Source organism: Anomaloglossus baeobatrachus, chromosome 3 (genome assembly GCF_048569485.1).
Source record: "Anomaloglossus baeobatrachus isolate aAnoBae1 chromosome 3, aAnoBae1.hap1, whole genome shotgun sequence".
NCBI lineage: Eukaryota > Metazoa > Chordata > Amphibia > Anura > Aromobatidae > Anomaloglossus > Anomaloglossus baeobatrachus.
Genome location: NC_134355.1, coordinates 299,762,099 through 299,789,229, shown reverse-complemented (window position 1 = coordinate 299,789,229; position 27,131 = coordinate 299,762,099). Strand labels below are relative to the sequence as shown.

At 37.6% G+C, this 27,131-nt stretch overlaps 1 protein-coding gene across 50 annotated transcripts in view; it reads right to left on the bottom strand.

Annotated features, from left to right (window-relative positions):
• Positions 1-1,406: 1,406 nt before the first annotated feature.
• TRDN (triadin) overlaps positions 1,407-27,131 on the bottom strand; it is a 1,152,170-nt gene continuing 1,126,445 nt past the window's right edge. For 49 of the 50 annotated variants that reach the window (XM_075339946.1, XM_075339964.1, XM_075339967.1 and 46 more), the window contains 9 exons: positions 25,865-25,930; positions 23,621-23,686; positions 21,582-21,647; positions 19,738-19,803; positions 16,769-16,834; positions 15,094-15,159; positions 13,409-13,474; positions 12,817-12,882; positions 1,407-7,093 (listed from right to left, as the gene is read on the bottom strand). In XM_075339946.1, coding sequence (XP_075196061.1) covers positions 6,951-7,093; positions 12,817-12,882; positions 13,409-13,474; positions 15,094-15,159; positions 16,769-16,834; positions 19,738-19,803; positions 21,582-21,647; positions 23,621-23,686; positions 25,865-25,930 — 671 coding nt within the window. In that variant the 3' untranslated portion in view covers positions 1,407-6,950. The remainder of the gene's footprint in view (positions 7,094-12,816; positions 12,883-13,408; positions 13,475-15,093; positions 15,160-16,768; positions 16,835-19,737; positions 19,804-21,581; positions 21,648-23,620; positions 23,687-25,864; positions 25,931-27,131) is intronic. The other variant, XM_075339974.1, reaches the window with a different exon arrangement.

Here is a 27,131-nt window from a genome sequence, read left to right as displayed (position 1 = left end):
ACATTTTTGTTTAAAAATGTATTTTTTCATTTTCACAGCTTAAAGTTATAAAATTCTGTGAAGCTCCTAGAGGTTAAAGGTGCTTAACTCACAGAGCATCTAGATAAATTCTTTAGTTTCCAAAATCGGGTCACTTGTGGGGAAGATCTACTGTTTAGGCACAGCAGGGGCTCTCCAAACGTGACATGGTATCCACCAATCCTGCCAATTTTGTTGCTCCTTCCTTTCCAAGTCCTGCTGTGCACCCAAAAAGACGATTTCCACCACATATGAGGTAGCAGCATACCCAGGAGAAATTGCACAACAAATTGTGTGGTGCATTTTCTCTTCTAACACTTGTGAAAATTAAACATGTGGGGTAAAAGCAACAATTGTTTTGGTAAAAATGTATTTTTTATTTTCAGGTCTCAACATTATAAAATCCTGTGAAGCACCTGGGGGTTCAAGGTACTCACCAAACATCTAGATAAATTTCTTGAGAGGTCTGGTTTCCAAATTGTAGTTACTTGTGGGGGTGCTCCAGCATTTAGGGATATGAGGGACTCTTCAAACGCGACATGGCATTCACTAAGGATTCCATCTAATTTTGTGTTCAAAAAGTCAATTAGTGTTCCTTCCCTTTCAAGCACTGCCGTGCTCAAACAGTAGTTATCCACCACATACCAAGTGTTAGCATATTCAGGTAATATGGAAATTGGTCAACAAATTGTACTGTGCATTTTCTCTTGTTGCCCTTGTGAAAATGCTAAATTTCAGGCTAAAGTAACATATTTGTGGGAAAAAGTAAAATTTTTACTTTTTCCTTGCACATAGCATTATTTCCTGTGAAGCACCTAAAGGGTTAATAAACTTATTGGATCTGATTTTGAGTACTTTGAGGGCTTTAGCTTATAGAATGGTGTCACTTTTGACTATTTTCTGTCACCTAGGTCTCTCAAACTGATTTTAAATGGTTTGTAAATTTTGTTAGAAAAGTGAGAAATTGCTGATAAACTTTGAACCCTTCTAACTTCCTAACAAAAAATGATGTTTCAAAAATTATGCTGATGTAAATTAGACAAGTGAGAAATGTTATTTATGTATTATTTTGTGTTACATATCTCTGTGGTTTAAGGGTATAAAAACCCAAAGTTTGAAAATTGCGCAATTTTCAAAATTTTCCAATTTTAAAACAAATACATAAAAAAAATGTATGTTCTGAATTTACCACTAACATAAGGCACAATATTTCATGAAAAAAAATCTCAGAATCACTGGAATCTGTTGAAGCGGATATATAATACTTGTCTCTATTGAATGAGTGTGTAGATTTTTGCTACATTAAAGATTCAGGTTGTTCAGAGGGAATGAGCTGTTGAAAAATGTAACATAAAATAAATTGATAAAGCTGAATAATAAAACAGAACTTAATTTGAAAATAATCAGTTTATTTTTTGCATTTCATACACACCAGTTGAAAAATCCGCACTCATTTTAAACCTGTGAATACAGCAGCAACGTGTATTAAGACTGCAGTTTGTAAACATGCTTCTAAAACAACACAAAGGACAATTACAAATGATAATACATTATAGCTATGACACTGCACTTCTCAAATAGATTTACATGTATTTCACATATTTCAATTCACATTCTTACATAACAATGAAGCAAAGTAGTATAAACACAAACAGAAATCTTGGCAGTGGTCACAGCAATATATAAGTAGAATAAAACTGAAATTGAAAAGGTTAATGAACATAACTAACAATTCAGGTGTTAAATTGTGCTTAGAAATTACAAAATATAAAAATGTGTTTGTAGGCGTAATAAATAATTTATTATTTAATTTAACCACATTTAATTTAACCAAATCTTTATTTAATTTAACCAAAATCTGAGGAATGAACCCTATAGGTGTTTTTTTTAATACAATTGATGATTTCTTATAAATCTGCTTTGTCCATGACATTATTGATGCTTCTGCTACTGCAGATCCAACACAATCAAGATCCTGAGGCAGAGCAGACTTTTCAAACTCATCATGAGCCCCATTTATTTAGATCCTTCAATGAAAAAGCTCCATCAATGTGCCATGTTCCTTGGTGTAGCAGGCGATTGTCCCACTGATCATATCTTTATGACTTATTCTAACGACAGATCACCAATGCTGTATTCAAGATGATTATTATACAGTCCAAAAATATACATACTGGCGGAATATTGCTCACACAAGATGCATCCCTTGAAATGAGCTATAGTTAAGGTTATTGGTGATTGGATTAATGTATTCAAGTAGCAGAAAACAGAAAATGTATGTATACAGTAATGGTATGGAGGATAACAAAATGCTAATTTAATGTACTGTACATGCTTGTGAGTGGCTGCTATCTGAAATCTGATCATATAATAAATTATGATCTTTCTGAACCCATCTTCCTTAGTTTCCATACATTATAAAGTAATCCATTATGGATTTATGTACACATTCCTTAAAAGGATTTAGGATGTTATTTTTCTGCTTCCTTATGTGAGGCAGTATTAATCCAAAATCTGCTTTTTCCATTTAAATTGCACATGACAGTAAATTTATGCTGTCCTAATTATATGCAGCATGAATTAGAGACTGGTTCCATTATTATCTTACCTTAAAATGCTGCAGCTTTTCAGAGAAACTATACCCCAAAAACAGTTTGGGCACAATGCGTCTCGATTGACTGGTCCAAATCATGTGCTTGGTGGCTTCTTTCTGTCCCGATCCCTTTGACTGTCAGATCTCTCGCTACACCTGTAATAACACTGCCAGTCTCTGATTCCTGCTGCTCATGGTTCGTGCAGTATGAATCTACGGTCAGGTTCTTTTTAAAGTTTACAGAGTTTCTTAAAGAGTTGACTGGCAGGTGTATAATAATGATATATGCAATAGGAAAAAAAGGTATTTTTCTGTTTTAAAGCCTTGTGTCTGTAACTGGTAGGCGCTTATGAAGCCCTATTTCTTAAATGACAATCCTTTGACTGAGAATGTACTAGATAAGCAACTATCCATATGTTGATTTTCTGCATATTTCTTGTGAATGCACCTGAAATTCTGTATTGATTCTCCCATGGTTATTTGGTATCTTGCCAGCCAACATGATGTTCTCTGCACATGCCTTACCACTTATATCAATAAACATTTGTCACGTTCGAACCTAACATACTTATACCCATTAGTATACAAAGAAATAATGCCAAAAAATTAAATCTTCAGTAGAAAATTGTGCAGGACCTTTGCAAGGTAAAACAAAAATTGTTCTATAATCACAATTTATAAGTGAATTTCAACGCACTGGGTCATTCCTAATGGAAATGTATATGGTATGTATAAATTGAAAAGTGAGAGTTACTATTTCCTTTGTCTATGAGTTATGGCCATACACCCACTGCCTGACACTGACCAATATGTACTGACATTCTTAGGATACATAGGCTCACACCTTATTAATATGGAAAATGTCAATTCAGCTATGAATTAACAGAAGGAATATCAGTATAAAATCCCATTGCAGAGTATAAAGCTGCTCCAGAAGGGAAACAACAGCAAATGTTTCAGTACAGCTTACAAACCCTCCTTAAAGGGGTTTTCCACCTCCAAGTTAGTTTGATTAGTAACTCAAACCAATAAGGGTACATGGTGTAACTGCTGACAATTTAGGTTTCCTCATCTTTGCTTGCAGCACAGTTCCATTACTTGCTTGAACTGAACAGATGAATTAATGTATAATGTATAATCTGGTTGCTAAAGATAAACTGCCTCCGAACCACAGTCTGTTCCCCATTCTTGCAGTTACCATAGCTGACAAAGTCTTCTTGATTATATGGTGTTTTGCTGTCATGAAAAATTTTCACTTAAAGAATACCGATCACCAGTCTGGGGCAGACATTTTCCTAAACTTATTAGTAAAAGGTTACAATACTCTCCCTAATGCCCGAAACAATCTAGTGCATTGTCATAAAATTTCGCTCTTTGCATTAAAACAATGTTGCTCCATTGAATACTGGATAGCACTGACTTATCTAAGGATGGTGTGGTCACCACGTAGTCAAATATTCGGCAGCACTTGTTTAATGTAAAGAGCGAAATCTCTTGCTTTCACTTGGAAGAGCTGTGGAGGATTGTAGGATGCCATTCCACATGCTGGGATCCCACAACCTAGCAGATGGGGCATGACTTGTGCTAGAAAGTCAGGCATTAGGGACTATTCTGATCACTATTGATCATAACGTACCGTATTTAAAAAATTCACCAGTCTGAGGCTTCCCACTTTTATCAACTAAATATGGCAGCCTCAGTTTAGTGATAGATGCTCTTTGAGAAGCTAGTGATCACTTACTCTCTGCAGTTCTATATTCCTTACCACCACATTTAGCATGTTACACAGAAAAAACATCTAGAAGTACCTTCTAGGACAGTGTTGTTGGGTAAGGTATATAATTTATTGCATATCTGCATCATCCTGGAAGTGAATTTGGATAATTTATTTGCCGGGCCTTGATAGTGGTACTACTTGTACTTCCCTGATGGTGGCCTTGGCTTCCATTGCCGGTGTACTAGTGTAATAAATTCTAATGTACTATTACTATTTGTCCTGTGCACAAAAATACTAGCAGTCATGTGCTGCCATATTTAATCCCAAGCTTTTTACTTTTGGCATTACAAATCTTTTGCTTCACTCCTTAATGCCACTCTATAAAACATACATCAGTACATCAATAAAGGTATAGAAAATGACAGCTGTGGGGGTGTGGAGGATTGATGGTTACACTTATGGAAACTAGTCATAATATTATATTATTTTCTCTCCTATTGAATTAATTCAGGGAGGAGATAGATTTTCCACTTTTTTCTATTTATAAGACTCTTTAAAAGGTAACTATTTAATTACCATTACTCTTATTGCTTATAAGGTCTCCGCATGGCTTTTATGGTCACTAGTTTGACAGGTACAGCCGAGACCTCACCTTGGTTATAATTTCTATCTTCCATACTTGAATAGTTGGCAGAAGCAATTCTGTTGAGCCAATCAATATAGTAAGGTACACAGAACTTTGCATTGGTTTAGTCCATTTTATTATGTTTATTTCACGAGGAGGAATGTATTCAAAAGTCAGAATTCAACCCCATCCATTATGAAAAAAGTGATTATTCACTTATAATAGTTTAATGCAGACTTATCTAATGTACAGAGTACAAGGCTATGTTTTGGTTCATACAAGGTGTTACCTATGTTACTTAGTATCACGTAATTAAAACCAGTACTGATTGGACTGTGTAATAACAGTGTGAATTACATGGCGGGAAGAAACACCCTAGAGTTCTCCCTCTTTATTCCACAAGGAGTCTATAAATAAGAGCAGCTGTCAGAGAACTGATTCTTTCCCTTGACTGAATGTTCAGTCACTTTCATTGAAAGTGTCCCAGCTGGTGACACTGCTACTGCATTCATGACTACCGCTCTCGACCGACGCCAGCGAAGCACATACACGCGCCAGTGCACATAATGCTTCTTTGACAGCACTTAGCAAACTTAGACATTAAGTGTGATGACAGAGCAAGCCTTTAATTCATTACGAGCAACTCTTAATGTAAACTAATACAGCACATACTCTGCATTACATATGCTAACAAATTGCTTGTTCAGTTATCGATGCGTTGAAGCTCGCATACGCAAACTACAATGTGTGAATTGGTTGCCAGACGAAAACGGTAATGTTTTGTAATTTATTTTTCAGTAAAGTTTACACAAAGCAAATATTAAGTTGGGAAACTTAAATTTATGATATATAAAATGCCTACATTACTAAAAATAATAAGAAAATCATACTATGCAATATCAAACAGTTGCCCACAAACAATTAAATGGGAGTGGTGATTGGCTAGAGAATTTCCTTAAGCCATAACTCTGAACTGGCACCACCCCATATACATTCTTCAGAAGCAAGCCATGGCATGCAATGTTTTTACAGCAACCCAATTAATGTGCAGGTATATATATATATATATATATATATATATATATATATATATATATCTAGTCTGGCATGTTTACAAATCCTAACCTCAATATATATATATCACTGACACTTAAATTATTTAATAAATTTCTAGCTATCTCTAAATACATTCAAGATATTGAAAGTTCTAAGCAGCACGATTACGGCCTCTTATGGTCAGTTTCCCATTGTAATTCAAATTTAATTTATTTATGCCAGAAAACAATCACTGTGTAAAGGTGATTTGGTTAAATAACATTTAAGGCCCTTTATACACTCAAGTGTACATGTAGACCAAAAATATCAACCATTTCATGAAGTTTACTTGGCAAAGGAAACTTAGGTACTGAGTAAGAGACCTTTAAGACATGTGCCCTTGGATTTTGAGACACTGAGACACAGCAAATGATACGTTTCAAGAATTGGCTTTATACTGTTCAACAGCATAGCGCCAAAAAGTGAATATTAACCACTACACAGCGCGTACAATCGGGTAACTTGATGTTTTACTTTTGCTGTGTTTTAGTAGTTAAAATATCACAGTCGACATAAGTGTTTTTGTAAATTCCTATAAACTTTGCCTAGAGAAGTACCATTTACTGCCACTGCTGATAACACAAGCAAGCTGGTTGCCTTGACTCTCAGTGATTTTCACTGTTCTGGTTGGAAACACAGTGGTAAATATAGAAACACATAAACATGCTTCATTGCAGTTTGCTGGTAGTGCTTCGAATCTAGGTTTCTTGTATTGTCAAATAATAAAGGGCTAACTGCCCTTGTCGTGACACGTTACATGTTGTGCTCCTTTCTTACTCTCATGACACTTACAGGTGTAAAATCCTTTTCTGTCTCATGACCCGCTCCTTGAGCACTTATTGTAAATTCTTTTTTTTTTCACAAGTATTCTGTATATTATTACAGTATCAGATGTTATTTATCTATTGTCCATGTGATCTTGTCTTCTCTTCCGATTGTGAAGGACTTGAATGCTGTTCCTTACTGTAGGCTGGGGTGGAGAAGAAAGGAAATCCATAATATTGTAATCCGTTGTTGAAAAGATTCTGAAAGTAGTTAAGAAGATCTGAAAAAAAGAGAGAACATGTTAACTCAGAAGGAATCTAACATATTTATGATGTTATAATGAATCAAGGGCTGTAAGCATTTGTCACGTCACCACGTAATCTCATCAGACATTTCAACATGTCATTGCTGGAGCTAGGTGAACAGAGACAAGCAGGAAACTATGGAATAGACTGCATGCAGCATTAACTTGGCAATGCTTCAACAGCTAATAAATATATTTTTTATATAAAGATACATTAAGGAACTGTGTCAAAGCACTTTTTAGATATATTCTTAAAATAGGTTTGTCGATGTTCGACATTAAGGGCCAATTCATGAAAATAGCATTGAGAATGCCCATATTAATTAAAATTGTCTCTCCAGCAAAGGAGGAAAACTCTAGCGCAGCGCCACCTATTGGAAGTAGCGATCCTAAAAGTCAAATGTGGATTTTTAACAATCCTTTGCATATGACCTAGGATATATAAGCCAGATGAGACTCCCAATTTGCAGACACAGTGTTTCGGGGTGCTTGCCCCTCATCAGTGGAAAGTATGGCGTGTCTAATCTGGCTCATGAGAAGCTTTGTGGGGACCACGGGGGAACACTATTCTCCTTAAGGAGACTTTGCAAGCCAGTCTGGCTGCCAGTAAGGGGACTTATAGCTGCCACACCCCTCTGAGGAATATTCAAATTGTCTCTCCAGCAAAGGAAACAAACTCTAGAGCAGCGCCACCTATTGGAAGTAGTGATCCTAAAAGTCAAATGTGGATTTTTAACAATCCTTTGCATATGACCTAGGATATATAAGCCAGATAAGACTTAATTAAGGCACTTCATGAGTGAGAGTGCATCTAATAAATTAATATTCAAGCACTACTCCACTATTTTTTATTATTTTTTAGCACTGGAGTGATGCTTTTAATCTAAGTTGCTGGTCCTTAGTAATATACTCACCCACCACATTTTCACCTTTTTTCCAAAGTCAAAAGTTACATCACATGCTCTTAATTTTAGTCTATGAGAATAATAGCAAAGCTGTCATAGACTTGTATTGTGTTGTAACCTCCGACTCACTCCATGAATCCCTTGAGCAGCCAGCACAAACTGAAGGAGACTGGTGGGAATGATGTCAATGACAGAAAAAGATGCTGGAGGTTAAGTACACTCTGTGCAGAATTATTAGACAAATGAGTATTTTGATCACATGATACTTTTATACATGTTGTCCTACTCCAAGCTGTATAGGCTTGAAAGCCAACTACCAATTAAGTAAATCAGGGGATGTGTATCTCTGTAATGAGGAGGGGTGTGGTGTAATGACATCAACACCCTATATAAGGTGTGCTTAATTATTAGGTAACTTCCTTTCCTTTGGCAAAATGGATCAGAAAAAAGATTTGACGGGCTCTGAAAAGTCCAAAATTGTGAGATGTCTTGCAGAGGGATGCAGCAGTCTTGAAATTGCCAAACTTTTGAAGCGTGATCACCGAACAATCAAGCGTTTCATGGCAAATAGCCAATAGGCTTGCAAGAAGCATATTGGGCAAATAAGGCACAAAATAACTGCCCATGAATTGAGGAAAATGAAGCGTGAAGCTGCCAAGATGCCATTTGCCACCGGTTTGGCAATATTTCAGAGCTGCAATGTTACTGGAGTATCAAAAAGCACAAGGTGTGCCATAGCCAGGGACATGGTCAAGGTAAGGAAGGCTGAAAAACGACCACATTTGAACAAGAAACATAAGATAAAACATCAAGACTGGGCCAAGAAATATATCAAGACTGATTTTTCAAAGGTTTTATGGACTGATGAAATGAGAGTGACTCTTTATGAGCCAGATGGATGGGCCAGAGGCTAGATCAGTAAAGGGCACAGAGCTCCACTCCAACTCAGATGCCAGCAAGGTGGAGGTGGGGTACTGGTATGGGCTGGTATCATCAAAGATGAACTTGTGGGACCTTTTCGGGTTGAGGATGGAGTGAAATTCAACTCCCAGACCTACTGCCAGTTTCTGGAAGACAACTTCTTCAAGCAGTGGTACAGGATTAAGTCAGTATCGTTAAAGAAAAACATGATTGTTATGCAAGAAAATGCTCTATCACATACATCCAACTACTCCACAGCGTGGCTGGCCAGTAAAGGTCTAAAAGATGAAAAAATAATGACATGGCCCCCTTGTTCACCTGATCTGAACCCCAAAAAGAACCTGTGGTCCCTCATTAAATGTGAGATCTGCAGGGAGGGAAAACAGTACACCTCTCAGAATAGTGTCTGGGAGGCTGTGGTGGCTGCTCCACGCAATATTGATCGTAAACAGATTAAGCAACTGACAGAATCTATGGATGGTAGGCTGTTGAGTGACATCATAAAGAAAGGTGGCTATATTGGTCACTAATTTTTTGGGGTTTTGTTTTTGCATGTCAGAAATGTTTATTTCTAAATTGTGTGCAGTTATATTGGTTTACCTGGTTAAAATAAACAAGTGCGATGAGAATATATTTGTTTTTTATTAAGTTGCCTAATAATTCTGCACAGTAATAGTTACCTGCAAAAACATGTATCCTCCTAAGATAGCCAAATCTAAAAAAAACCCACTCCAACTTCCAAAAATATTACGCTTTGATATTTCTGAGTCTTTTGGGTTAATTGAGAACATAGTTGTTGATCAATAATAAAAGAAAATCCTCTAAAATACAACTTGCCTAATAATTCTGCACACGGTGTATAAGACTGGGGTTATGGTATTTTGATTTGAAGCACCACTTCAACAGTAAAAGAAAAAAAACAGTGATGCAAGGTGTCACATGATCGTAGATTGTACTCTTTCCTTTAAAATTTTTCCTGTTTGTATTTCTATGAAGTTTAATGTTATCACTACATTACCAATGTTTTGAACGCCACTTCAAATGACTTTTGATTTATTTTATTACTCTGCCGTTAAACCAAAATTGCTCTAGGGTATATATATTTGTGTAACTCATGTACTCCCAAATTTTCTTGTGTATATAGTATATATGTAGCTTATTTTCTGTATTATCATCTGTTGATCTCATTGACTCTATGTATATATTAGTCATTTTGTTTTCTGTTTCTTTAGAGAGACATTATTACTAGACTGGTTGGTTGATATATTAATCACATCAATAATCGCCATTTTGACTAAATACACTGTATATTCATTGACCCCGCTTACATATAAAATTTAAATATTTTTTTTTCACATCGTCAATTAAGTGTGCAGCAATTGATGAATGGGTTATGGAACTCCTTTGCTAGCCCCTTCTTAGTTACAGTGCGCTTCCCATCTTTTAGTAAATTAACAAGGAGTTATATGGCAGACGGAATCTATTTCCTGGTAGTTGACAGTTAAAATACAACATTCAGTGGCGTAAGATCTAGAGTGGGGAGTTGACAGACTCATATGCTACAGAGTGTGGTGTGTGAAGAGGGAAGACATCAGATAATGTGTCCTAAGGACCAAGGAAACATAAGACATTTGATAGATGGCAACATTTGATTAACCAGAACCCAGGACAGGGATGCTGATTAAATGGTACAGAACTAAAGTAGACAGATGAAGTAAAAGGCCCATGTAAAGGGGGATTCGACAACAAAGAATTGTAACAGTAGGAGCTAGCAACAGTCTTCTACGATGAAAGAAAGCTCAGTTATCCATATTGAAAGGTAGCTATGGCCACCAAACTGGGCAGATATTCTTCTTCGGAGAACAGTGTACATTCAAGATTGTGCTGAGGAGTCGTATTGATGTACCTCAAGGAATGGGGTTATCATTAGTCAACTGGAAGCCGAGAGTATCTATGTGTGGCCGTATCATTACACGTCAACAAGTACAAATAAAAATATTTCCACAATTGTTGGCTGGATTGTCTAGAGATGCAAGAGTATGAAGTGCAAGGAAAATGAAGAGTAAGTGTGCATGCCTGTTTAATGTGCAAGTGAAATGCATGCATAGAATTGTCCCTGTTATCTGATGTGCATAGTTTATACCAAATAACTGTATAGTAAAAAGAAGTTTATGTTGAATTTTCTTTTCCCTATTTCATCTTCATACCATCTGGTCCTAGCCTGCCCAGTTCAATTGCACCATGCAGTCTGCAGAGTTGCATCGCTCAGGTAATGACAAAAGCACTAACCTAGACAAGGACTATCAGTTTCATGTAGCGTGGAGGGGCAAGGTGGACAAGTACCTCACACATGACTACCGCCTCCGACCACTTTATAAATGCATGTAGTTTCTTCTGTTCTCTAGCCATTGCCTGTAGTTTTCATGCAACCTATCAAAAAAGCTATTTGTTAATTCTCTTTGCAGTATTTTTTTTTCTTACATGGGTCTTTGAAGATTTTTTTTATAGTCTTTTAAAAAACCTTAGGAAAAAAAAATAAAAAAAGCCATACCCAAGTCATGCTGTGTGTTGATGAAATTCCAAGTACGGAAAAAAGACAACATTGTGAACCACTGCAAAATTGCATGTAGTACGTTACTATTGTGTTTGTTTAATATCTCATGGTTAATCAACTTCTATTGTCTGGCTGCAGATTTTTTTGCTTTGTATGAGTCTACCCTAAGGATATGTGCACATGGTGTCTTGTAGATGCCAACATAGTTTTTGGTAAAGGAAGACACTTTAGGAAAACACCAGCAGGGTTTTCCATGAAGTGTTTTCTTTGCCATCTCCATTTTTGTTTTTGCAGCTTTGTTACTCGCATATTTTTTTGTTAACTAGATATAATGGTAGGTGCCAGAAGAATGGACAGGTCACTCATTTTTAGTGGCTTTCAAACCATGAAGAGGTGTTAAGAAGGCGAAAAACACAGACTATTGCTGTGCATACCTTCTTTTTTTAAAATGTTTATTAAGTGCTTTTTAAGGTGGGTTCCAGGTGAAATTCGCCAGAAAAAGGCTATATACACATACCCTAAGAAAGCAATTTTCCTTCATCTGATCACATCCTTGCACTCAGGGTTGCTCTGAAATGGATCCAAGATATCCAAGCAATCACTTTTTTTTTTTAAACCTGATGAGAAATGTTCTAACAATGTTTTGTATTTCATTTTGAAGAGTTTTCTGTTTCATGTTGTCAAGGTGAACTGTTGTTGGCAGATTTAGCTATCTCTATCCTCAGTAACATGGCTTAGGATACATTATGACTACTGTGGTAAATTTTCTGCAAGATATGTGAATGTCAAGAAGACAAGTTGAACAGGCGGCTGAGCATAGTCTTGGTATTACTGTGACAGATCAAATAAAAATGTTCCTGTTTCATGACAAGTGCATTGGTGGCAGAAGCTGAAAAGACTATTCCCATGTCTATCCAGTGCAATAATACAAAGTTAAGCACAAGCTATAATTGACAGGGTTTCTGTCACATTGCTCTATGAATTACTTTGTGTGGGTGAAGATAAAAAAATACTAAAACAGGATTTAGAAGGAAATTGCTAAAAAGTTGAAGTTTAAGGTCAAAATAATTTAAATTAAATTTCAATTGGATAGAGCTATGGTCTTGCATTTCCTCTGAGGTTAACACAATGTAAAAATGAAGCCAAAGATCAGATCAAAGATTATTGTCCACGTTGACAAGTATTGCTAGATTAAATACTGTACTATGGAAATCCAATTATGGGTTTAGCCATTGGATTATTTTAAAAGTTAGGAGTTATGATTCATAAGAAGAGTAAAGAACAAATTTTGGGATCACTGAAATAACACACAACTTTACCTTCTCCTAATTGCATAAGACCACTGAGTCCATCAAAGAACATGTTCTTCATGTTGTCAAAAAGACCTGAAAAAAAAAAATGTGCTTACATTTTTAACAAGATAACATACATTATGTGTCTTATATTTTAAACAAGCATGATCACATAAAATAATAATGTAAAATCATTTATGAATGACAAAATCTGTGTTTTACATAGGGATGAGCGAACTCATGGAAGTTCGGTTTGGCAGGTTCAGCCGGACTTTAGATAAAGTTTGGTTTGGGACCCAGACTTGACCTGAACTCCAATGGAAGTCACTAATTGGGCAGTTTGGGTTATTCCATTTTATTTTTGGTGCACACTACATCCAATCAAGGTGTTGTTACCCCCCCTTGTGAGTCGATCAAACACTGTAAGCAGCTCGCCCAGGCCTAAGCCCCGAGCATACTCAAGCACAGCGATGCTCGCGTGAGTGGTTTGCATGCGTAAAACACTCGAGCTCTGAACCAGAACTGTTTTGTTATAAAGTCTGTGTTTGGTAAGAACACCAAACCTTGGGTTCGCACATCTCTAGTTTTATACTAAAGCTACAACACATATTTTCATTACCTTCCCAAAACTTAGTAAATTTGTCAAGTCCCTCGTAGAAGAGATTTTGAAAATATTGAGACACCCCTGAAAAAAAAAAATAATTTATAAGTGTGTAAATTTTTTAGGTATGAGAAAATCTATTTAAACAGAAATTATAACTTTAGAAATTTTATTAAAAATGTGCTCATTAAAAATATGTGACTTTTTTTAGACAATAAGCCTAATCTTTTGTGTTTCCTCTCTGTGGGCATTTACTTTTTCCAATTACAATGCTGTCCAATCAACTAAGGGCATCATCATACAGTGTAAAATAAGCAAAACACCATTGAGAAGGTCGAAACAATTATTTCCAATACGATCTGTGAGACTTTATATGTCTTGCTGAGAACTCCTCACCTAGGAGCATTAGTAGTAGTGAACGTCATTATGGGAGCAGCATTAGCTATAAACAAGGCTCTGGGACCTACTACAGGTATCAGGGATAAAGGAGATTGATGGTATGCCCTGATACTTTATATACAACCAGGCAGCCGATAAAGCAGGGTAAACAAGCAAAAAAAACATAAAGGGCATACCCCTTTAACATATAACTTTTACTAATATCATTAAAAGGTCAAGTGACTAAAAAACACACAAAAGAAAAGAAAACCTAACCCCATTCAACGATGGGAAGCCCTCACTAGCCCTATTAAACCCTACCACAAAACACCAAATAAACACATAATATCAATATACCCCATTGCAATGCAGCGGTGGTTAATATAATAACTTGTCTGAAATGTAGTTCAGAGGCGCAGTCCTAGCGTTTCCTCCCAAAGATACCAGGAATTCCTCAGGGCAGCTCAAAGTGCATCTGCTCAGGACCTGAATGCCGGCGAGTGTGTATGACGTCAGACGCGTCATGCACCGCGGTTTCAAAAGATAGAAAACAAAGATGGCCGAAAGAGGAGGCGCCGGCACCCGAAGATGAAGACGCCCATTTGAGCAACATCCACCGCAGCGACCGGTTTAGGTGAGTATTATAAAGTATTTTTTACGTTCTACACAGCGGTCTGGGCTCTTGTATACAGCATGTTAGAATGCTGTATATAAGAGCCCACTAGTGGTGGCCGCAGCTTATAGGCCAAAAAACTGGTGACAGGTTCCCTTTAAGCAAGAAGGAACAACAAAGTCTTTCTTACAAAGATGTACTCACTGGGACTAAAAGAATAAATTCTAATTGATGGAAACATGTTCTACTTTTCTAGACAGCTAAATAACTTCTTTTTATCTACTAATGTAATACAAGAATAAATACATACTGTATGCAACAAATTACATAAACAATAATGACAAGATCATAAACATTTTTGCCTTAAGGAAAATTAATTTTAAAAAATGCAAGTAGAGGTCCTTGTTTATACATACATGATACACTATACAAGCAGCTCATTAATTTTAATGGCCAGTATGTAGGCTACAAGCTATAGGAAAGCAGAATATGAAAGACAGTAACAGGTTACAAAGTTTCCTTTGTAGTCTGGAACATTATCACATAGGTCAGCAAAAGTTGTTTTAATCAGAATGAATTCGTAACTAAATGTAAATGCAATTCAGCTTCGTTTTTCTTTTGGATGCAGTGCCGCATAAAAAATGAACGTAGCCATGATAAATATATACAAACAATATATACACTATGATTAAATAAGAGCAATGGAAAATACCTTCTATGAAGTCAGAAGCTTTGTCAACTCCACTGTAGAAAAGACTTTTGAAGAATTCAAGAATATCTGATGGATTAAAGTTAATTTACAGTAAGTAGGTGATAGATAGAGAGTAATTACAAAACGTATTCTAACGTAATTGAACAAAAGAAATCTAAAGGTAATATTCACATATATTGATATATAGCTTTAAGGGAAAGTATTTCGTACGCTATGAGTTTAATGGTTGGTCTCAATTAAACATAGACATATGGTATCAGTATATAAATATAAATGTATTAGTATATACGGTATACAGAAATCACTGTCAATCACTAAGTAAGCTTGAAAATTGAGCTCAAAATAAGTAAGAATATTGATAACACGCAAGATTTAATGAAGCTGCCCACAAACGTCTACCAAATTGCTTAGCTACTCCTTCTATAATAGAATAATAAATTTGTGAGGTGACTCAAGTTGCCTATATTGATGTGAATAGGGATGAGCAGACCCATTGAAGTTCAGGTTTGCCAGATTCAAATAGACTTTAGGTAAAATTCAGTTTGGGACCTGGACTTGATCAGAACTTGATTGTTTTTTTTTTTTTTTACACACTACATCTGAAAACCCCCAATGCGAGCCATTCACCCACTGTAAGCAGTTCACACTGGGCCGAGCACCGAGCGTACCCGAGCACCGAGCATACCCAAGCACCGAGCGTACCCGAGCACAGCAATGCTCACTTGAGTGGTTTGCATACGCAAAGTACCCAAACTCAGAAATCAAACATTGATTGATTTTTATGAAAAGTCTGTGTTTATTACGAACACTGAACTTTACAACTTGGGTTCGCTCATCTCTAGCTTACAAGTGATCTATGTCACGTATTTCTATTAACTCATCTTTAGTTGGTATCAATAAAAATATTGTAATTCTATTGATATTCATGACTCATGAGGGAATTTGCTTAAACATCTCACTCCAAGGGTCGTGGTAATTTATATAACTTCTGAGAACCTAGAGAAGAAATATAGTTGATGAACACAATATGTTTGCCTCAACTATCATCTGGGAGAACTGAATGGTGCAATGTACATATGGAAATATTTCTCTCCAGAAATACTTCCATGAGGGACAGCATTTTACTTGATATGCCATCCATCACAGTACTTTATCATCTACAATTTTGGGGAAAAAATAGGTTTTTTTTTACAATTTCCCTGAGGCAACAACAACTATAAAAAAGAATGCCTCTTAAGACCACTAGAAGGAAAAAATCAGGGATGAAATTTGACTAATGAAGTGAAGGTGAGGTGGAAAAAAAAGTTTTAGAACTTTGTAATAAAAAAAATATTTTAAAAACTAAGATATGATATGCCTGAGATTTAGGGTACAACTGATCTGTATGAATGTACAAAGTACAAAACTATGTAGACTCAACTCCTTGTGTCATGCAGTGTGCAAAATTTCCATATATTTTTCTAAGGGAAATCTGCTATTAGCCTTCAATTATAAGATGTTTCATGAATGCTGCTTATGGTATGTAAATATCATAAAGGGACACACTATCTTATTTTCACTATTTGTATAGTCTTATTTCTCGATCTTGATAGTTGATGGGTTACATCTGGGCTGACTTTCCTAAAATAGAGATTATGAATGGGAAGAGCTGAGCCAGAATCAAAAAATAATTCACCTTCTCCATACTGAGCCATTTTATTGAGCCCATCATAGAAAAGAGTTTTTATGTACTGAAGAAGATCTGAAAGAAAATAGGATTTCGGTTATGCTTGTGGCATGAAAAGATGTAGTGTATTAACTGTGCAATATTAAATATTACATTACCTAGTACTAAAGTAATTTACAAAAAAACAATGCAATACAAACCAATATATGATAAAAGGCTAGAAAAAAAGGATAGAAATAGCTGAAATTTTCTGGCATTATATTTTAGGACTTGATTACCTTCTTTTAATTGATTTTGAAAGTAAAGGCTACTTTACACGCTGCGATATCGGTCCCGATATCGCTAGCGTGGGTACCTGCCCCCATCTGTTGTGCGACACGGGCAAATCGCTGCCCGTGCCACACAACATCGCGCAGACCTGTCACACATACTTACCTGCCCGGCGACGTCGCTGTGACCGGCGAACCGCCTCCTTTCTAAGGGGGCGGTCCGTGCGGCGTCACAGCGATGTCACTGAGCATCCGCCCAATAGAAGCGGAGGGGCGGAGATGAGTGGCCGGAACATCCCGCCCACCTCCTTCCTTCCTCATAGCGGCCGGGAGGCAGGTAAGGAAAGGTTCCTCGTTCCTGCGGCATCACACATAGCGATGTGTGCTGCCGCAGGAGCGACGAACTACATCGTTACTGCTGCAGTAACGATAATCGAGAATGGACCCCCATGTCACCGATGAGCGATTTTGCACGTTTTTGCAACGATGCAAAATCGCTCATCGGTGTCACACGCAGCAACATCACTAATGCGGCCATATGTGCGTCACAAATTCCGTGACCCCAATGACTCCGCATTAGCGATGTCGCAGCGTGTAAAGCCCCCTTAAGTCCATCATTAAAAAAAAAAAATTAATTGGAATAAATTTGGGAAAGTAGTTAAGAAAGCTTAGAAGGTTAGACAGGATACTTAAGGGGGCTTTACATGGTAGCGATATCGGTAACGATATCGCTATCGTGCATACCCGCTCCCTCGTTTGTTCATCACGGGCATATCTCTGCCCGTCGCGCACAAAATCGCGCTCCCCGTCACACGGCTTACCTGCCCTGTGACGTCGCTATGGCCGGCGATCCGCCTCCTTTCTAAGGGGGTGGGTCATGCGGCGTCACAGCGACGTCACACGGCAGGCGTCCAATAGAAGCAGAGGGGCGGAAATGAGCGGGACGTAAACATCCCGCCAACCTCCTTCCTTCCGCATTGGCGGTGGAGGCAGGTAATGAGATGTTCCCCACTCCTGCGGTGTCACACACAGCGATGTGTGCTGCCGCAGGAACGAGGAACAACATCGCTAATGAGAGGTGACCGATTTTTGGTTTTAGGATGACCACTCCACGGCAAATGATTTGTGCCACTTTTGCGATCGTTTTAGGTGGCACAAAAGTGTCACACGCTGGAATATCGTTAATGACGCTGGATGTGCGTCACTAACGGCGTGACCCCGACGATAAAATATTAACGATATCGTAGTGTGTAAAGCCCCCTTAACAGTGTGTTCTCCATTCATTTATGTGTTTAATAAATGCATACTCTGACTTATTGTATACTATTTTTAACATTTTTACTAAAAATATGTAACCAGATTATTGTTTTACTAATTATAGCCAGATACTTATACATATACTTTTATCAATGGTTTACATTCTAGTTGTAGATTTTCTTTTGTTTTTTATGTGTGATTATACTTTTTATTGCATCCCTGTGATCAAAAGAACTGGTGGTTTGGAGCTAACGTATTGACTTCTATACAGATAATCTCTAGGCATACTTTGTCACCTGTGTAAAGGTTAAGCATAAGGAATGGGTGAGTTACATCCTTAATGTATTACGCAGGTCTGCACGGGTAAAATTGTTAGAAAATTAAGATGTGATTTTTATATACTTTCAATCACTGAACTCTGTAAAAATATTTTAAAAAATCCATCAAGGACAGTTTTTTTCCAATCACTGACTCCATAGACTTTTTCCTACACCGTGACAACATAGTCGAAAGGGCTACAAGGGGGCGTTGTAATTCTCCCAACAATTTTGGGTACATTTGCTGTTGTTTTGTAGTAAAAAAAAATCAAAGGAACATTATAGATTTTGTTAGAAAAGTGTATTATGCGTACTTTGCTCTCCTGAGGAAAAATGATGACTTCCTATGAACTTCACAGGAACTTTGTCATGACAGACACAGGAGTCATCAGCTGACCCATAACTTTCATGATAACCCTTTGGTGATCCATGAACATATCACAGGGCTGTTGATAGGAGCAGAGAATTATGTGCTTCCCGCCAGCATAAGTTAAATACCCCTGTCAGAGATTCAGAGCGGTATTTGACTTGTTAACAGCCATGGCTGGATCTCAGATCCCCCAGTGTTAGAGGCACATGTTAGCAGATCAGATGAGCCAACATGTGCAGGGAAAGATGTGGGCTGAGTGTTTGACCCTCCATCAAAGTCAAGGAGCTGACATACAATATAACAGTACATACTATGTCGGTAAGGGATTAAAACATGTAGGAAAACTTATTTTCTTTGCTACAATCCCTTAGCCTTGACTTCTGTCCTTCTAAAATTGTTCATGAATGTCATAGGTCAGATCCAAGAACATCTATTGATGGCTCATATTGATGTACTTAAGAGTTTTATAAATGTCAAAAGACCTGATAATTATAGTAAAAGATCACCGATATTTTACATAAGGACCTGAAGAAACTAATGTCATGTTCCATAGGTGAAGCACAAACTGCAGTCAGCTGGCTATGTTTATGAAGAAAATTCTAGAATAATAATTAGTATGCATTTATTAAAAATGACACTAAATAAAATAACAGGAAGTGCACCTTTTACTATGACCCTTCATTAGCATAATTGCACAATTGGATTAAGTGAATAAGGAGAAAGAGAATGGTGTCATGTTGTACATAAACTTTATAATACATTTACCTTTCCCAAAGTCAGTGAGTCTATCAAGCCCCTCATAGGCAAGATTGCAGACATACTCATAAAGATCTGTTGGAAAGAGACAGGCTTGGTTGTGTATAATGTAAACTTACTCATCTGGTTCCAGAAGCTGTGATAATATAGCCACTAATATAGCCAATAAGCAGCTGCCTATGCATTTTAGCACATGCTACCATTCTCGATACTGGCATTAAAAGGAGTCTGTCACCCCCAAATTTCGTTTAAACTATATATACAGTTCCATATGGGACTTAAGTTAAGGACCATACACATTAGACTAATGTTGGCTGAAACAGCCGATATAAAGTTTGGTTGATGTTCTCCTATATATAGGGGCACCGGTTGAATAATGGTAGGGATAGATGTCCAATTGTTCTCCCTGGAATAAGCTGCAAGCAGAAGTGTGAGTCAGCAGTCTTCTCATGGAGAGCATAGGAGCGCTTGATTGAGTGCATATTGCATGAAATGGCCCAAAGCATACATCAAGATTGGCAAAGAAAACGTTTAATGAAAATAATTTAGAGGTGAAAAATTGGCCCCCACAGTCCCCAGACCTCAACCCATTTAAAACTGTATACATACACAAGTGAGTCAACCAGTATGCACCAACATTGAGAACATATAGAAAAGACCTGGGATCAAATTTTGGTAGAAACATGCCTGAATCTGGTCAAGAGAATTCCCATAAGAATTCAGACAGTGTTGAAAGACAAAGGTGGATTTACAAAGTACTAACAAGATAATAACATTTAAAATTTAGATTTTTTTTAGGAGCAAAACAGTTAAAATGCAGTGAGATGTCAAGAATCTGCATAACTAATCACATGCTAAGTTGTGGAAACTGTCCACTCTGATGACTCCAATACACTGCATGCAGAAACATAAGGGATTTCTGCTCTTCTTTATCTGCGGAGAACACATAATAGCCAGCAGCAGCATGCAGGGCATTATGAAGCAGAAATGAGCATGAATCCAGCAATGAAGTGAGATAAACTATTTGCTAGAAGCTGGAGCACCAGCTACCAGAGTCTCTTATTTCTGAGTGCTCTGCCCTTCTCCTCACCCTTCATTCTCTTTACCGTTAAGTACAATCTGTAACCCGTTACCTTTTCTGAGCTGGCTAAAACAGATTTGAGCTGTTTTTCAGAATAAATGATGAATTTAAGTGCCAAGGGAGATGGCTCATAAGTTTAGAAAGCAAACTTTTCAAATAAGATATTTTGCTGTGTTTTATATTAAAGTATATTTATTTATTTATGCAAAATTTGTTGAAATAATAACTATTTAACTGATTTTCTCGTTGGCATGGTCTCTTAGGTTTATGTGACTTTGGTTCCCAAATCTTCACTGTAAAATTAGGAATTGAGTCAGCTTGCAGTCTTGGATTACAGTAATATAGTGTCATGGAGAGTAATTTTAGAAACCTATTTCTGAGGAGCAGAAGTTGAAAAGCAAGCTGGGATGCCATAAAAGCCTATGCTAAAACAAGAATTTTCTATGTAAATAAAAAGAAAAACTGGAAAGCAAGTCCCAGTGGTGTCTTTGCCCATACTTAGAGTAGAATTTTATGTATTTGTGATTGTTAGTCATTAAGAAAGAGAATGAAATTCACAACTAAATTCTTTAATTGTAAGTTTTAATTATAATGATTTAATAAAAATAACTTCATACAGATGTTTTCCAACTAAGTGGTTGGCAAAGACTAGGACTTGTTAAAGCTAAAAAATCTGCAAGTTTTAGCCGTCCAGCAAGCAGTACTCATCAGCCATTTTCCATTATCTGAAAGCAATGTTGTGGATTATCATTCATCTGCACCATAGAGTTACCTTTTCCGATTTTATTAAGCCAATTGAGAATGTCATTGTAAACGCTCTGGCAGTATTGAAGAAGGTCTGAAGATGACATAAGAAAAGTTGGTAACTAAGTACTAAAGTACTGAGGAAAATAATACTACCAAATAATCAGTGCTAAGACTATGTTCACATGTTGCTTTTTTACAGCTTTTTTTCCTGTAGACAAAACCTGATCACTTTGTAGTAAAATATTTACAGCCAATTTGCTTTCTTTTTTGCTTTTCTTCTTGCATTTGTGCTACTTTTTTCTTTCAGCATTTTTAAGGATCATAAAGCTTGGCATTGCTTCCACCTTGGAAGCATGAGCAATACAAGGTGTTAGGCCACAAATGCAAGACGTATGTAAAACATTTTTTTTTTTTAAAGAGCAGCTTAATCAAATTATTTAGGGGAAAATTATTATGTCTAAAAAAATATTAAATTTTCTGAACAAATGATGTTGATTCATGTATGAAGTGCAGCCATGAATTAATGTTATATGTGTTAATGAAAAAAAAGCAATTGCATCCGTAAAAACAGCAGGCAGAATTTGAATTGTTTGGGGATTGTTTACTTAACAAATTGTAAGGGCATTGCATACCTAAAACCTTGCTAGTGCATTGAATATCTAACACTGTGGCAGGGCATTCTATACTGAACATCATGATAGGGCATTGTTTACTTTCACACATTAGTAGGACATTGAGTTGGTCAGACTGTGTTTACTTTACCACATCACTAATTTAGTTAAACTGTATTTTGAGTAAAGACCCAGTCACACTAAAGAACATCGCTAGCAACATCGCTGCTAACGAGCAACTTTTGTGACGTAGCAGCGATGTTGCTAGTGATGTTGCTGTGTGTGACATCCAGCAACAACCTGGCCCCTGCTGTGAGGTCGTTGGTTGTTGCTGAATGTCCTGGGCCATTTTTTAGTTGTTGCTCTCCCGCTGTGAAGCACACATCGCTGTGTGTGACAGCGACAGAGCAACAACTAAATGTGCAGGCAGCAGGAGCCGGCTTCTGCGGACTCTGGTAACCACAGTAAACATCGGGTAACCAAGAAGCCCTTACCTTAGTTACCCGATATTTACCTTCGTTACCAGCGTCCGCCGCTCTCACGCTGTCAGTGCCGGCTCCTGCTCTGTGCACATGTAGCTGCAGTACACATCGGGTAATTAACCCCATGTGTACTGTAGCTAGGAGAGCAGGGAGCCAGCGCTAAGCGGTGCTGCTGGTAACCAAGGTAAATAGGTTGGTTACCCGATATTTACCTTAGTTACCAAGCGCAGCATCGCTTCCACGCGGTGCTGCTGGCTGGGGGCTGGTCACTGGTTGCTGGTGAGCTAACCAGCAACTCGTGTAGCTACGCTCCAGCGATCCCTGCCAGGTCAGGTTTCAGGTGGGATCGCTGGAGTGTCGCAGTGTGACATCTCACCAGCAACCTCCTAGCAACTTACCAGCGATCCCTATCAGGTTGGATCGTTGTTGGGATCGCTGGTAAGTTGTTTAGTGTGACTGGGCCTTAAGGAGAAGACTTTATAGTTTTTACTTTGGAAAATTATAAAAATAAATGGGTTTATCCCAAAATTTATAGTAGTATTTTTCATGCATTTTTCAACTTACTCATTGCTTCCTATGGATGGAAAATGCTGCAAAAATTCTGAAGTAATTGACATGCAGCAGTTTTAAAAAATACCGCAGTTATCCAATTTAGGAAACGCTGTGAGTGCATAAGATTCCTGAAATCTCATAGCTTTTCCACATAGTGTAAAATTCAGCATTTAACTTGCATAAAAAAGTAACAAAAATAAAAACTCAGCAAAAAGGCAGCATGTGAACATAGTCTAACTTCACCACTACATCTACTAGTATTTCAGCTATTCCTCTACTTTTATCGCTTCTGGGGTTGGTACTACTGTTCTCATGCACTAATGTCTGCAATCAGTACTACTTTAACATATATTAGTATGGCTAAGTTTAAGACATGCCGATTTACAGTCTAGTGTCATTGTACTGAAGACTATGATTACCTTCTCCCAACTGAGCAAGCCTATTGAGTCCTTCATAGAAGAGACTCTGGAAATATTGTAGAAGATCTGAGCAAATGAAAAGTTAGCAGATAAAAATTAGATGAGAAATCTAAACTAAAACCTGAGACAAAATTCAGGACAATTCATTTTAAAGTGTAACTAAATTTGTGTAATGATTGATACATATGTGCCCCTTAAGAGCCCTGAAGGTACAATAACAAGGTCATGACACATCAGCAAACCATAATGCAAAAGCATCAGCTTCTGTATGAGCATATACAACAATTTATAAACCCATAGACTTTCTTGCAGCCCATACACTACTATGCATGGCCATGAAACAGTAGCGTGCTTCTGCCCTGTAGTTTAAATGATCACCACCCAACCCTTACTAATCTTTGGTGCTTTAAATGGAATCTGTCACCCTTTTGAGCTTTTTGAGTTATTAATATGAGCATGAAGGTAGCATAAAGCTGAATATAATCATACGTATACGCCTCCCAAATGATGGCTGGTTCTGTAAAAATCATCTTTTATAGCTTCGAACTTCCAGGCTATGGGGCTTATACTGCCTGGCTGGTAAGACTGCCTACAGTCTTCTTTATACCAGATTTCTCCTCCCCTTCTCTTCACTGTCCCTTTGACATCAGGTGCAGTGATGACCAAACCCATAGATAATCAGGTTCGCCAACGCAGCACAGGAAAAAAAAAACGGGATCTTCAGGCGAACGTGACGCCAAATGTAACCTCGAACAATGAACCCCATAAAATAGACACGGACACAGGGTGAGGGGCATATATAGCAGTCTGTTACCAATCACAGACACTGGCACAGATGGTGGTGTGGGCGGAAGAAGCAGTGAATATTCAAGAACCTTAATTAGTGTGCCCAGAAGAGAGTCTGACTGCAGCATGATCCTACAGGAAACATGGTATGTATAACTAGTCTACTTCAATTTGTAGCGCACGTTATTTTTTTTACAATAATATTCCTGAAAAATTGCAGCCATGCCAATACTTGGCATGGCTGCGATGGCTACAAATCTGCCCATTGCCTAAAAGCTTGCTGATTGGATGTTCTGTGGCCTTTCAACCAGCTTTAATTAAGTGACAAACCCCAAGAGAAACCGGACGTAAAGTCGAAAGTCTGTGTTCGTGGTTCAGCACTGAACACACCGAACTTTACAGTTCATGTTTGCTCATCCCTACTCAGGTGTGCTACGGAAATTCAGTGTCTGCGAATTCTGCCTGCCATCTCTCCTCTGCTCATCAAAATTGAAAAAGGTTCCCACAGACGGGTGGAATAGTGCAGAGGAGAGAAGGCAGGAAAAATGCACAAGCACAGGATTGACAGCTGCACAGTTGACATCAAAGGGACACTGAAGAGAAATCTTGAATAATGAAAATCAGAGGCAGTCTTATCTTCCAGGTAGTGCAAGTCCCATAGCCTGGAAGATCAAAGCTATACAAAATGATTTTACAGTACAAGGCATCTTTGAGGAGGCAGACAGGTATGACTAATTTCACCTCTATACCATCTGTATGCCCAAATTAATAATTCAAATACCTCAAAAGGGGCAAAGATTCTCTTAATGTGTTTTCAATAAATAAAACATTTTTTACAGCAGTGTACTTACACTTAATTTCTTTAGATATAAGGCACAGTTGGCATTTTGCAGTTTTGATGAGGAATAGTATCATTTAAAGATCTGTCAATTAATCTCACAATAAAAACTGCATATGTTAATAAATGTTTTTTATAGACAGGCTGATCCCAGTGTACTTACTTTAACAATCTTCTGTTTCAGGAATTCAAACTAATGAATTAATATTTAGGGTGTTGCTTCATCAAGGAAAAACCTGTCCTGATACCTCATGGACATCCCAGAGAGGAGATACTAAAATACCATAAAATACCATATAGCTGCAGGGGAAATTAATGGGCTATTGAAAATACCTGTTTGTGATGATCTGCTGTTGCCATATAGCTTTTTAAGTGATAATTTTATGAGACAATACAGTATAAAAAATGAAACAATAACTGTGCAATTTTTCTTAACAATTGAAAGGAAAAAAAAAACATTTGCTACCAAATATTACAATGTAAGCTGCATCAATTACTAAATAGATCTCCCAGATCTGTTACGGATTCTCTATTTATTTGCAGTGTTCTTACTAGTATGAGCAGCTTGTATTGTAACATCTGATGACAAATTTGCTAAAAACTACTGATTTTCACATTACCTTCTTTTAATTCATTCAACTTTTCAAGTGCATCATTGAGTTTGTCTTGGAAATACTGAAGAAGACCTAAAAGAAAAATATTGATACACATTGAACACATATTTCCCAAAATTTCAAAATCCTGTAATCATAAATCTCATAAGTCCAAAAACCGAAATTTATGCATAGGTTACTAAGTATAAGTTGTGTCAGTATTTTGTGTGGAACACTAAGGCGGGCTTAGCACGTTGCGACATCGCAAGCCAATGCCGCACGCGATAGTCCCCGCCCCATCGCAGCTGCGATATCCTTGTGATAGCTGCCGTAGCGAACATTATCGCTACGGCAGCTTCACATGGACTCACCTGTCCTGGGACATCGCTCTGACCGGCAACTCGCCTCCTTATTAAGGGGGCGGGTCATACGGCGTCACTGCGACGTCACACGGCAGGCGGCAAATAGGATGTAAACATCCCGCCCACCTCCTTCCTTCCGCATATCCTACAGAAGCCGCGGTGACGCTGGTAGGAGATGTTTCTCACTCCTGTGGCTTCACAACCAGCGATGTGTGCTGCTGCAGGAACGAGGAACAACATCGGACCGTCACATCAGCGTAATTATGGATTACGCCGATGCTACACCGATGATACGATTACGACGCTTTTGCGCTCGTTAATCGTATCATCTAGGCTTTACACACTACGATGTCACCTGCGATGACGGATGTGCGTCACTTTCAATTTGACCCCACCGACATCGCACCTGCGATGTCGTAGTGTGCAAAGTACCCCTAAGACTGGAGTCCCACATCACTTATTTGTTGGAGAAATTCAGTAGCAAAATCAGAACCATAACAACTTACCGTAGGGCACTGAATACAATCCCACAGTATGCTCTATCTTTAGTGGAAATATCCCAAGTTTTCACTGAGAGTTATAGTCATTCCAATTTAACAAGTAAAATCTATCGTAAATTCACAATGGAATCTGCCTGTAATTTGGGAAGGTTTCATTTCATATTTCCATACAGACATTTTGGATGGTTTTACAGAGTAGAAATATCTGTGACTAAAAACCTCTATTGCATAATTATCAATAGAGCCGATTCTGCAGCATGTGAATAAATAAATTCTGAAAAATATATAAGGGCTGATTTATTCACATTGTCATCAGAAATATACTCTGATAACAGACTGGAGTAAATTACGGCACAAAAGAGGTGTAACTTTTCATGAATTTGAAAGGTGGATGTAGCCAAGTCCTGTCCCATGCTATGCCCAAATTAGCAT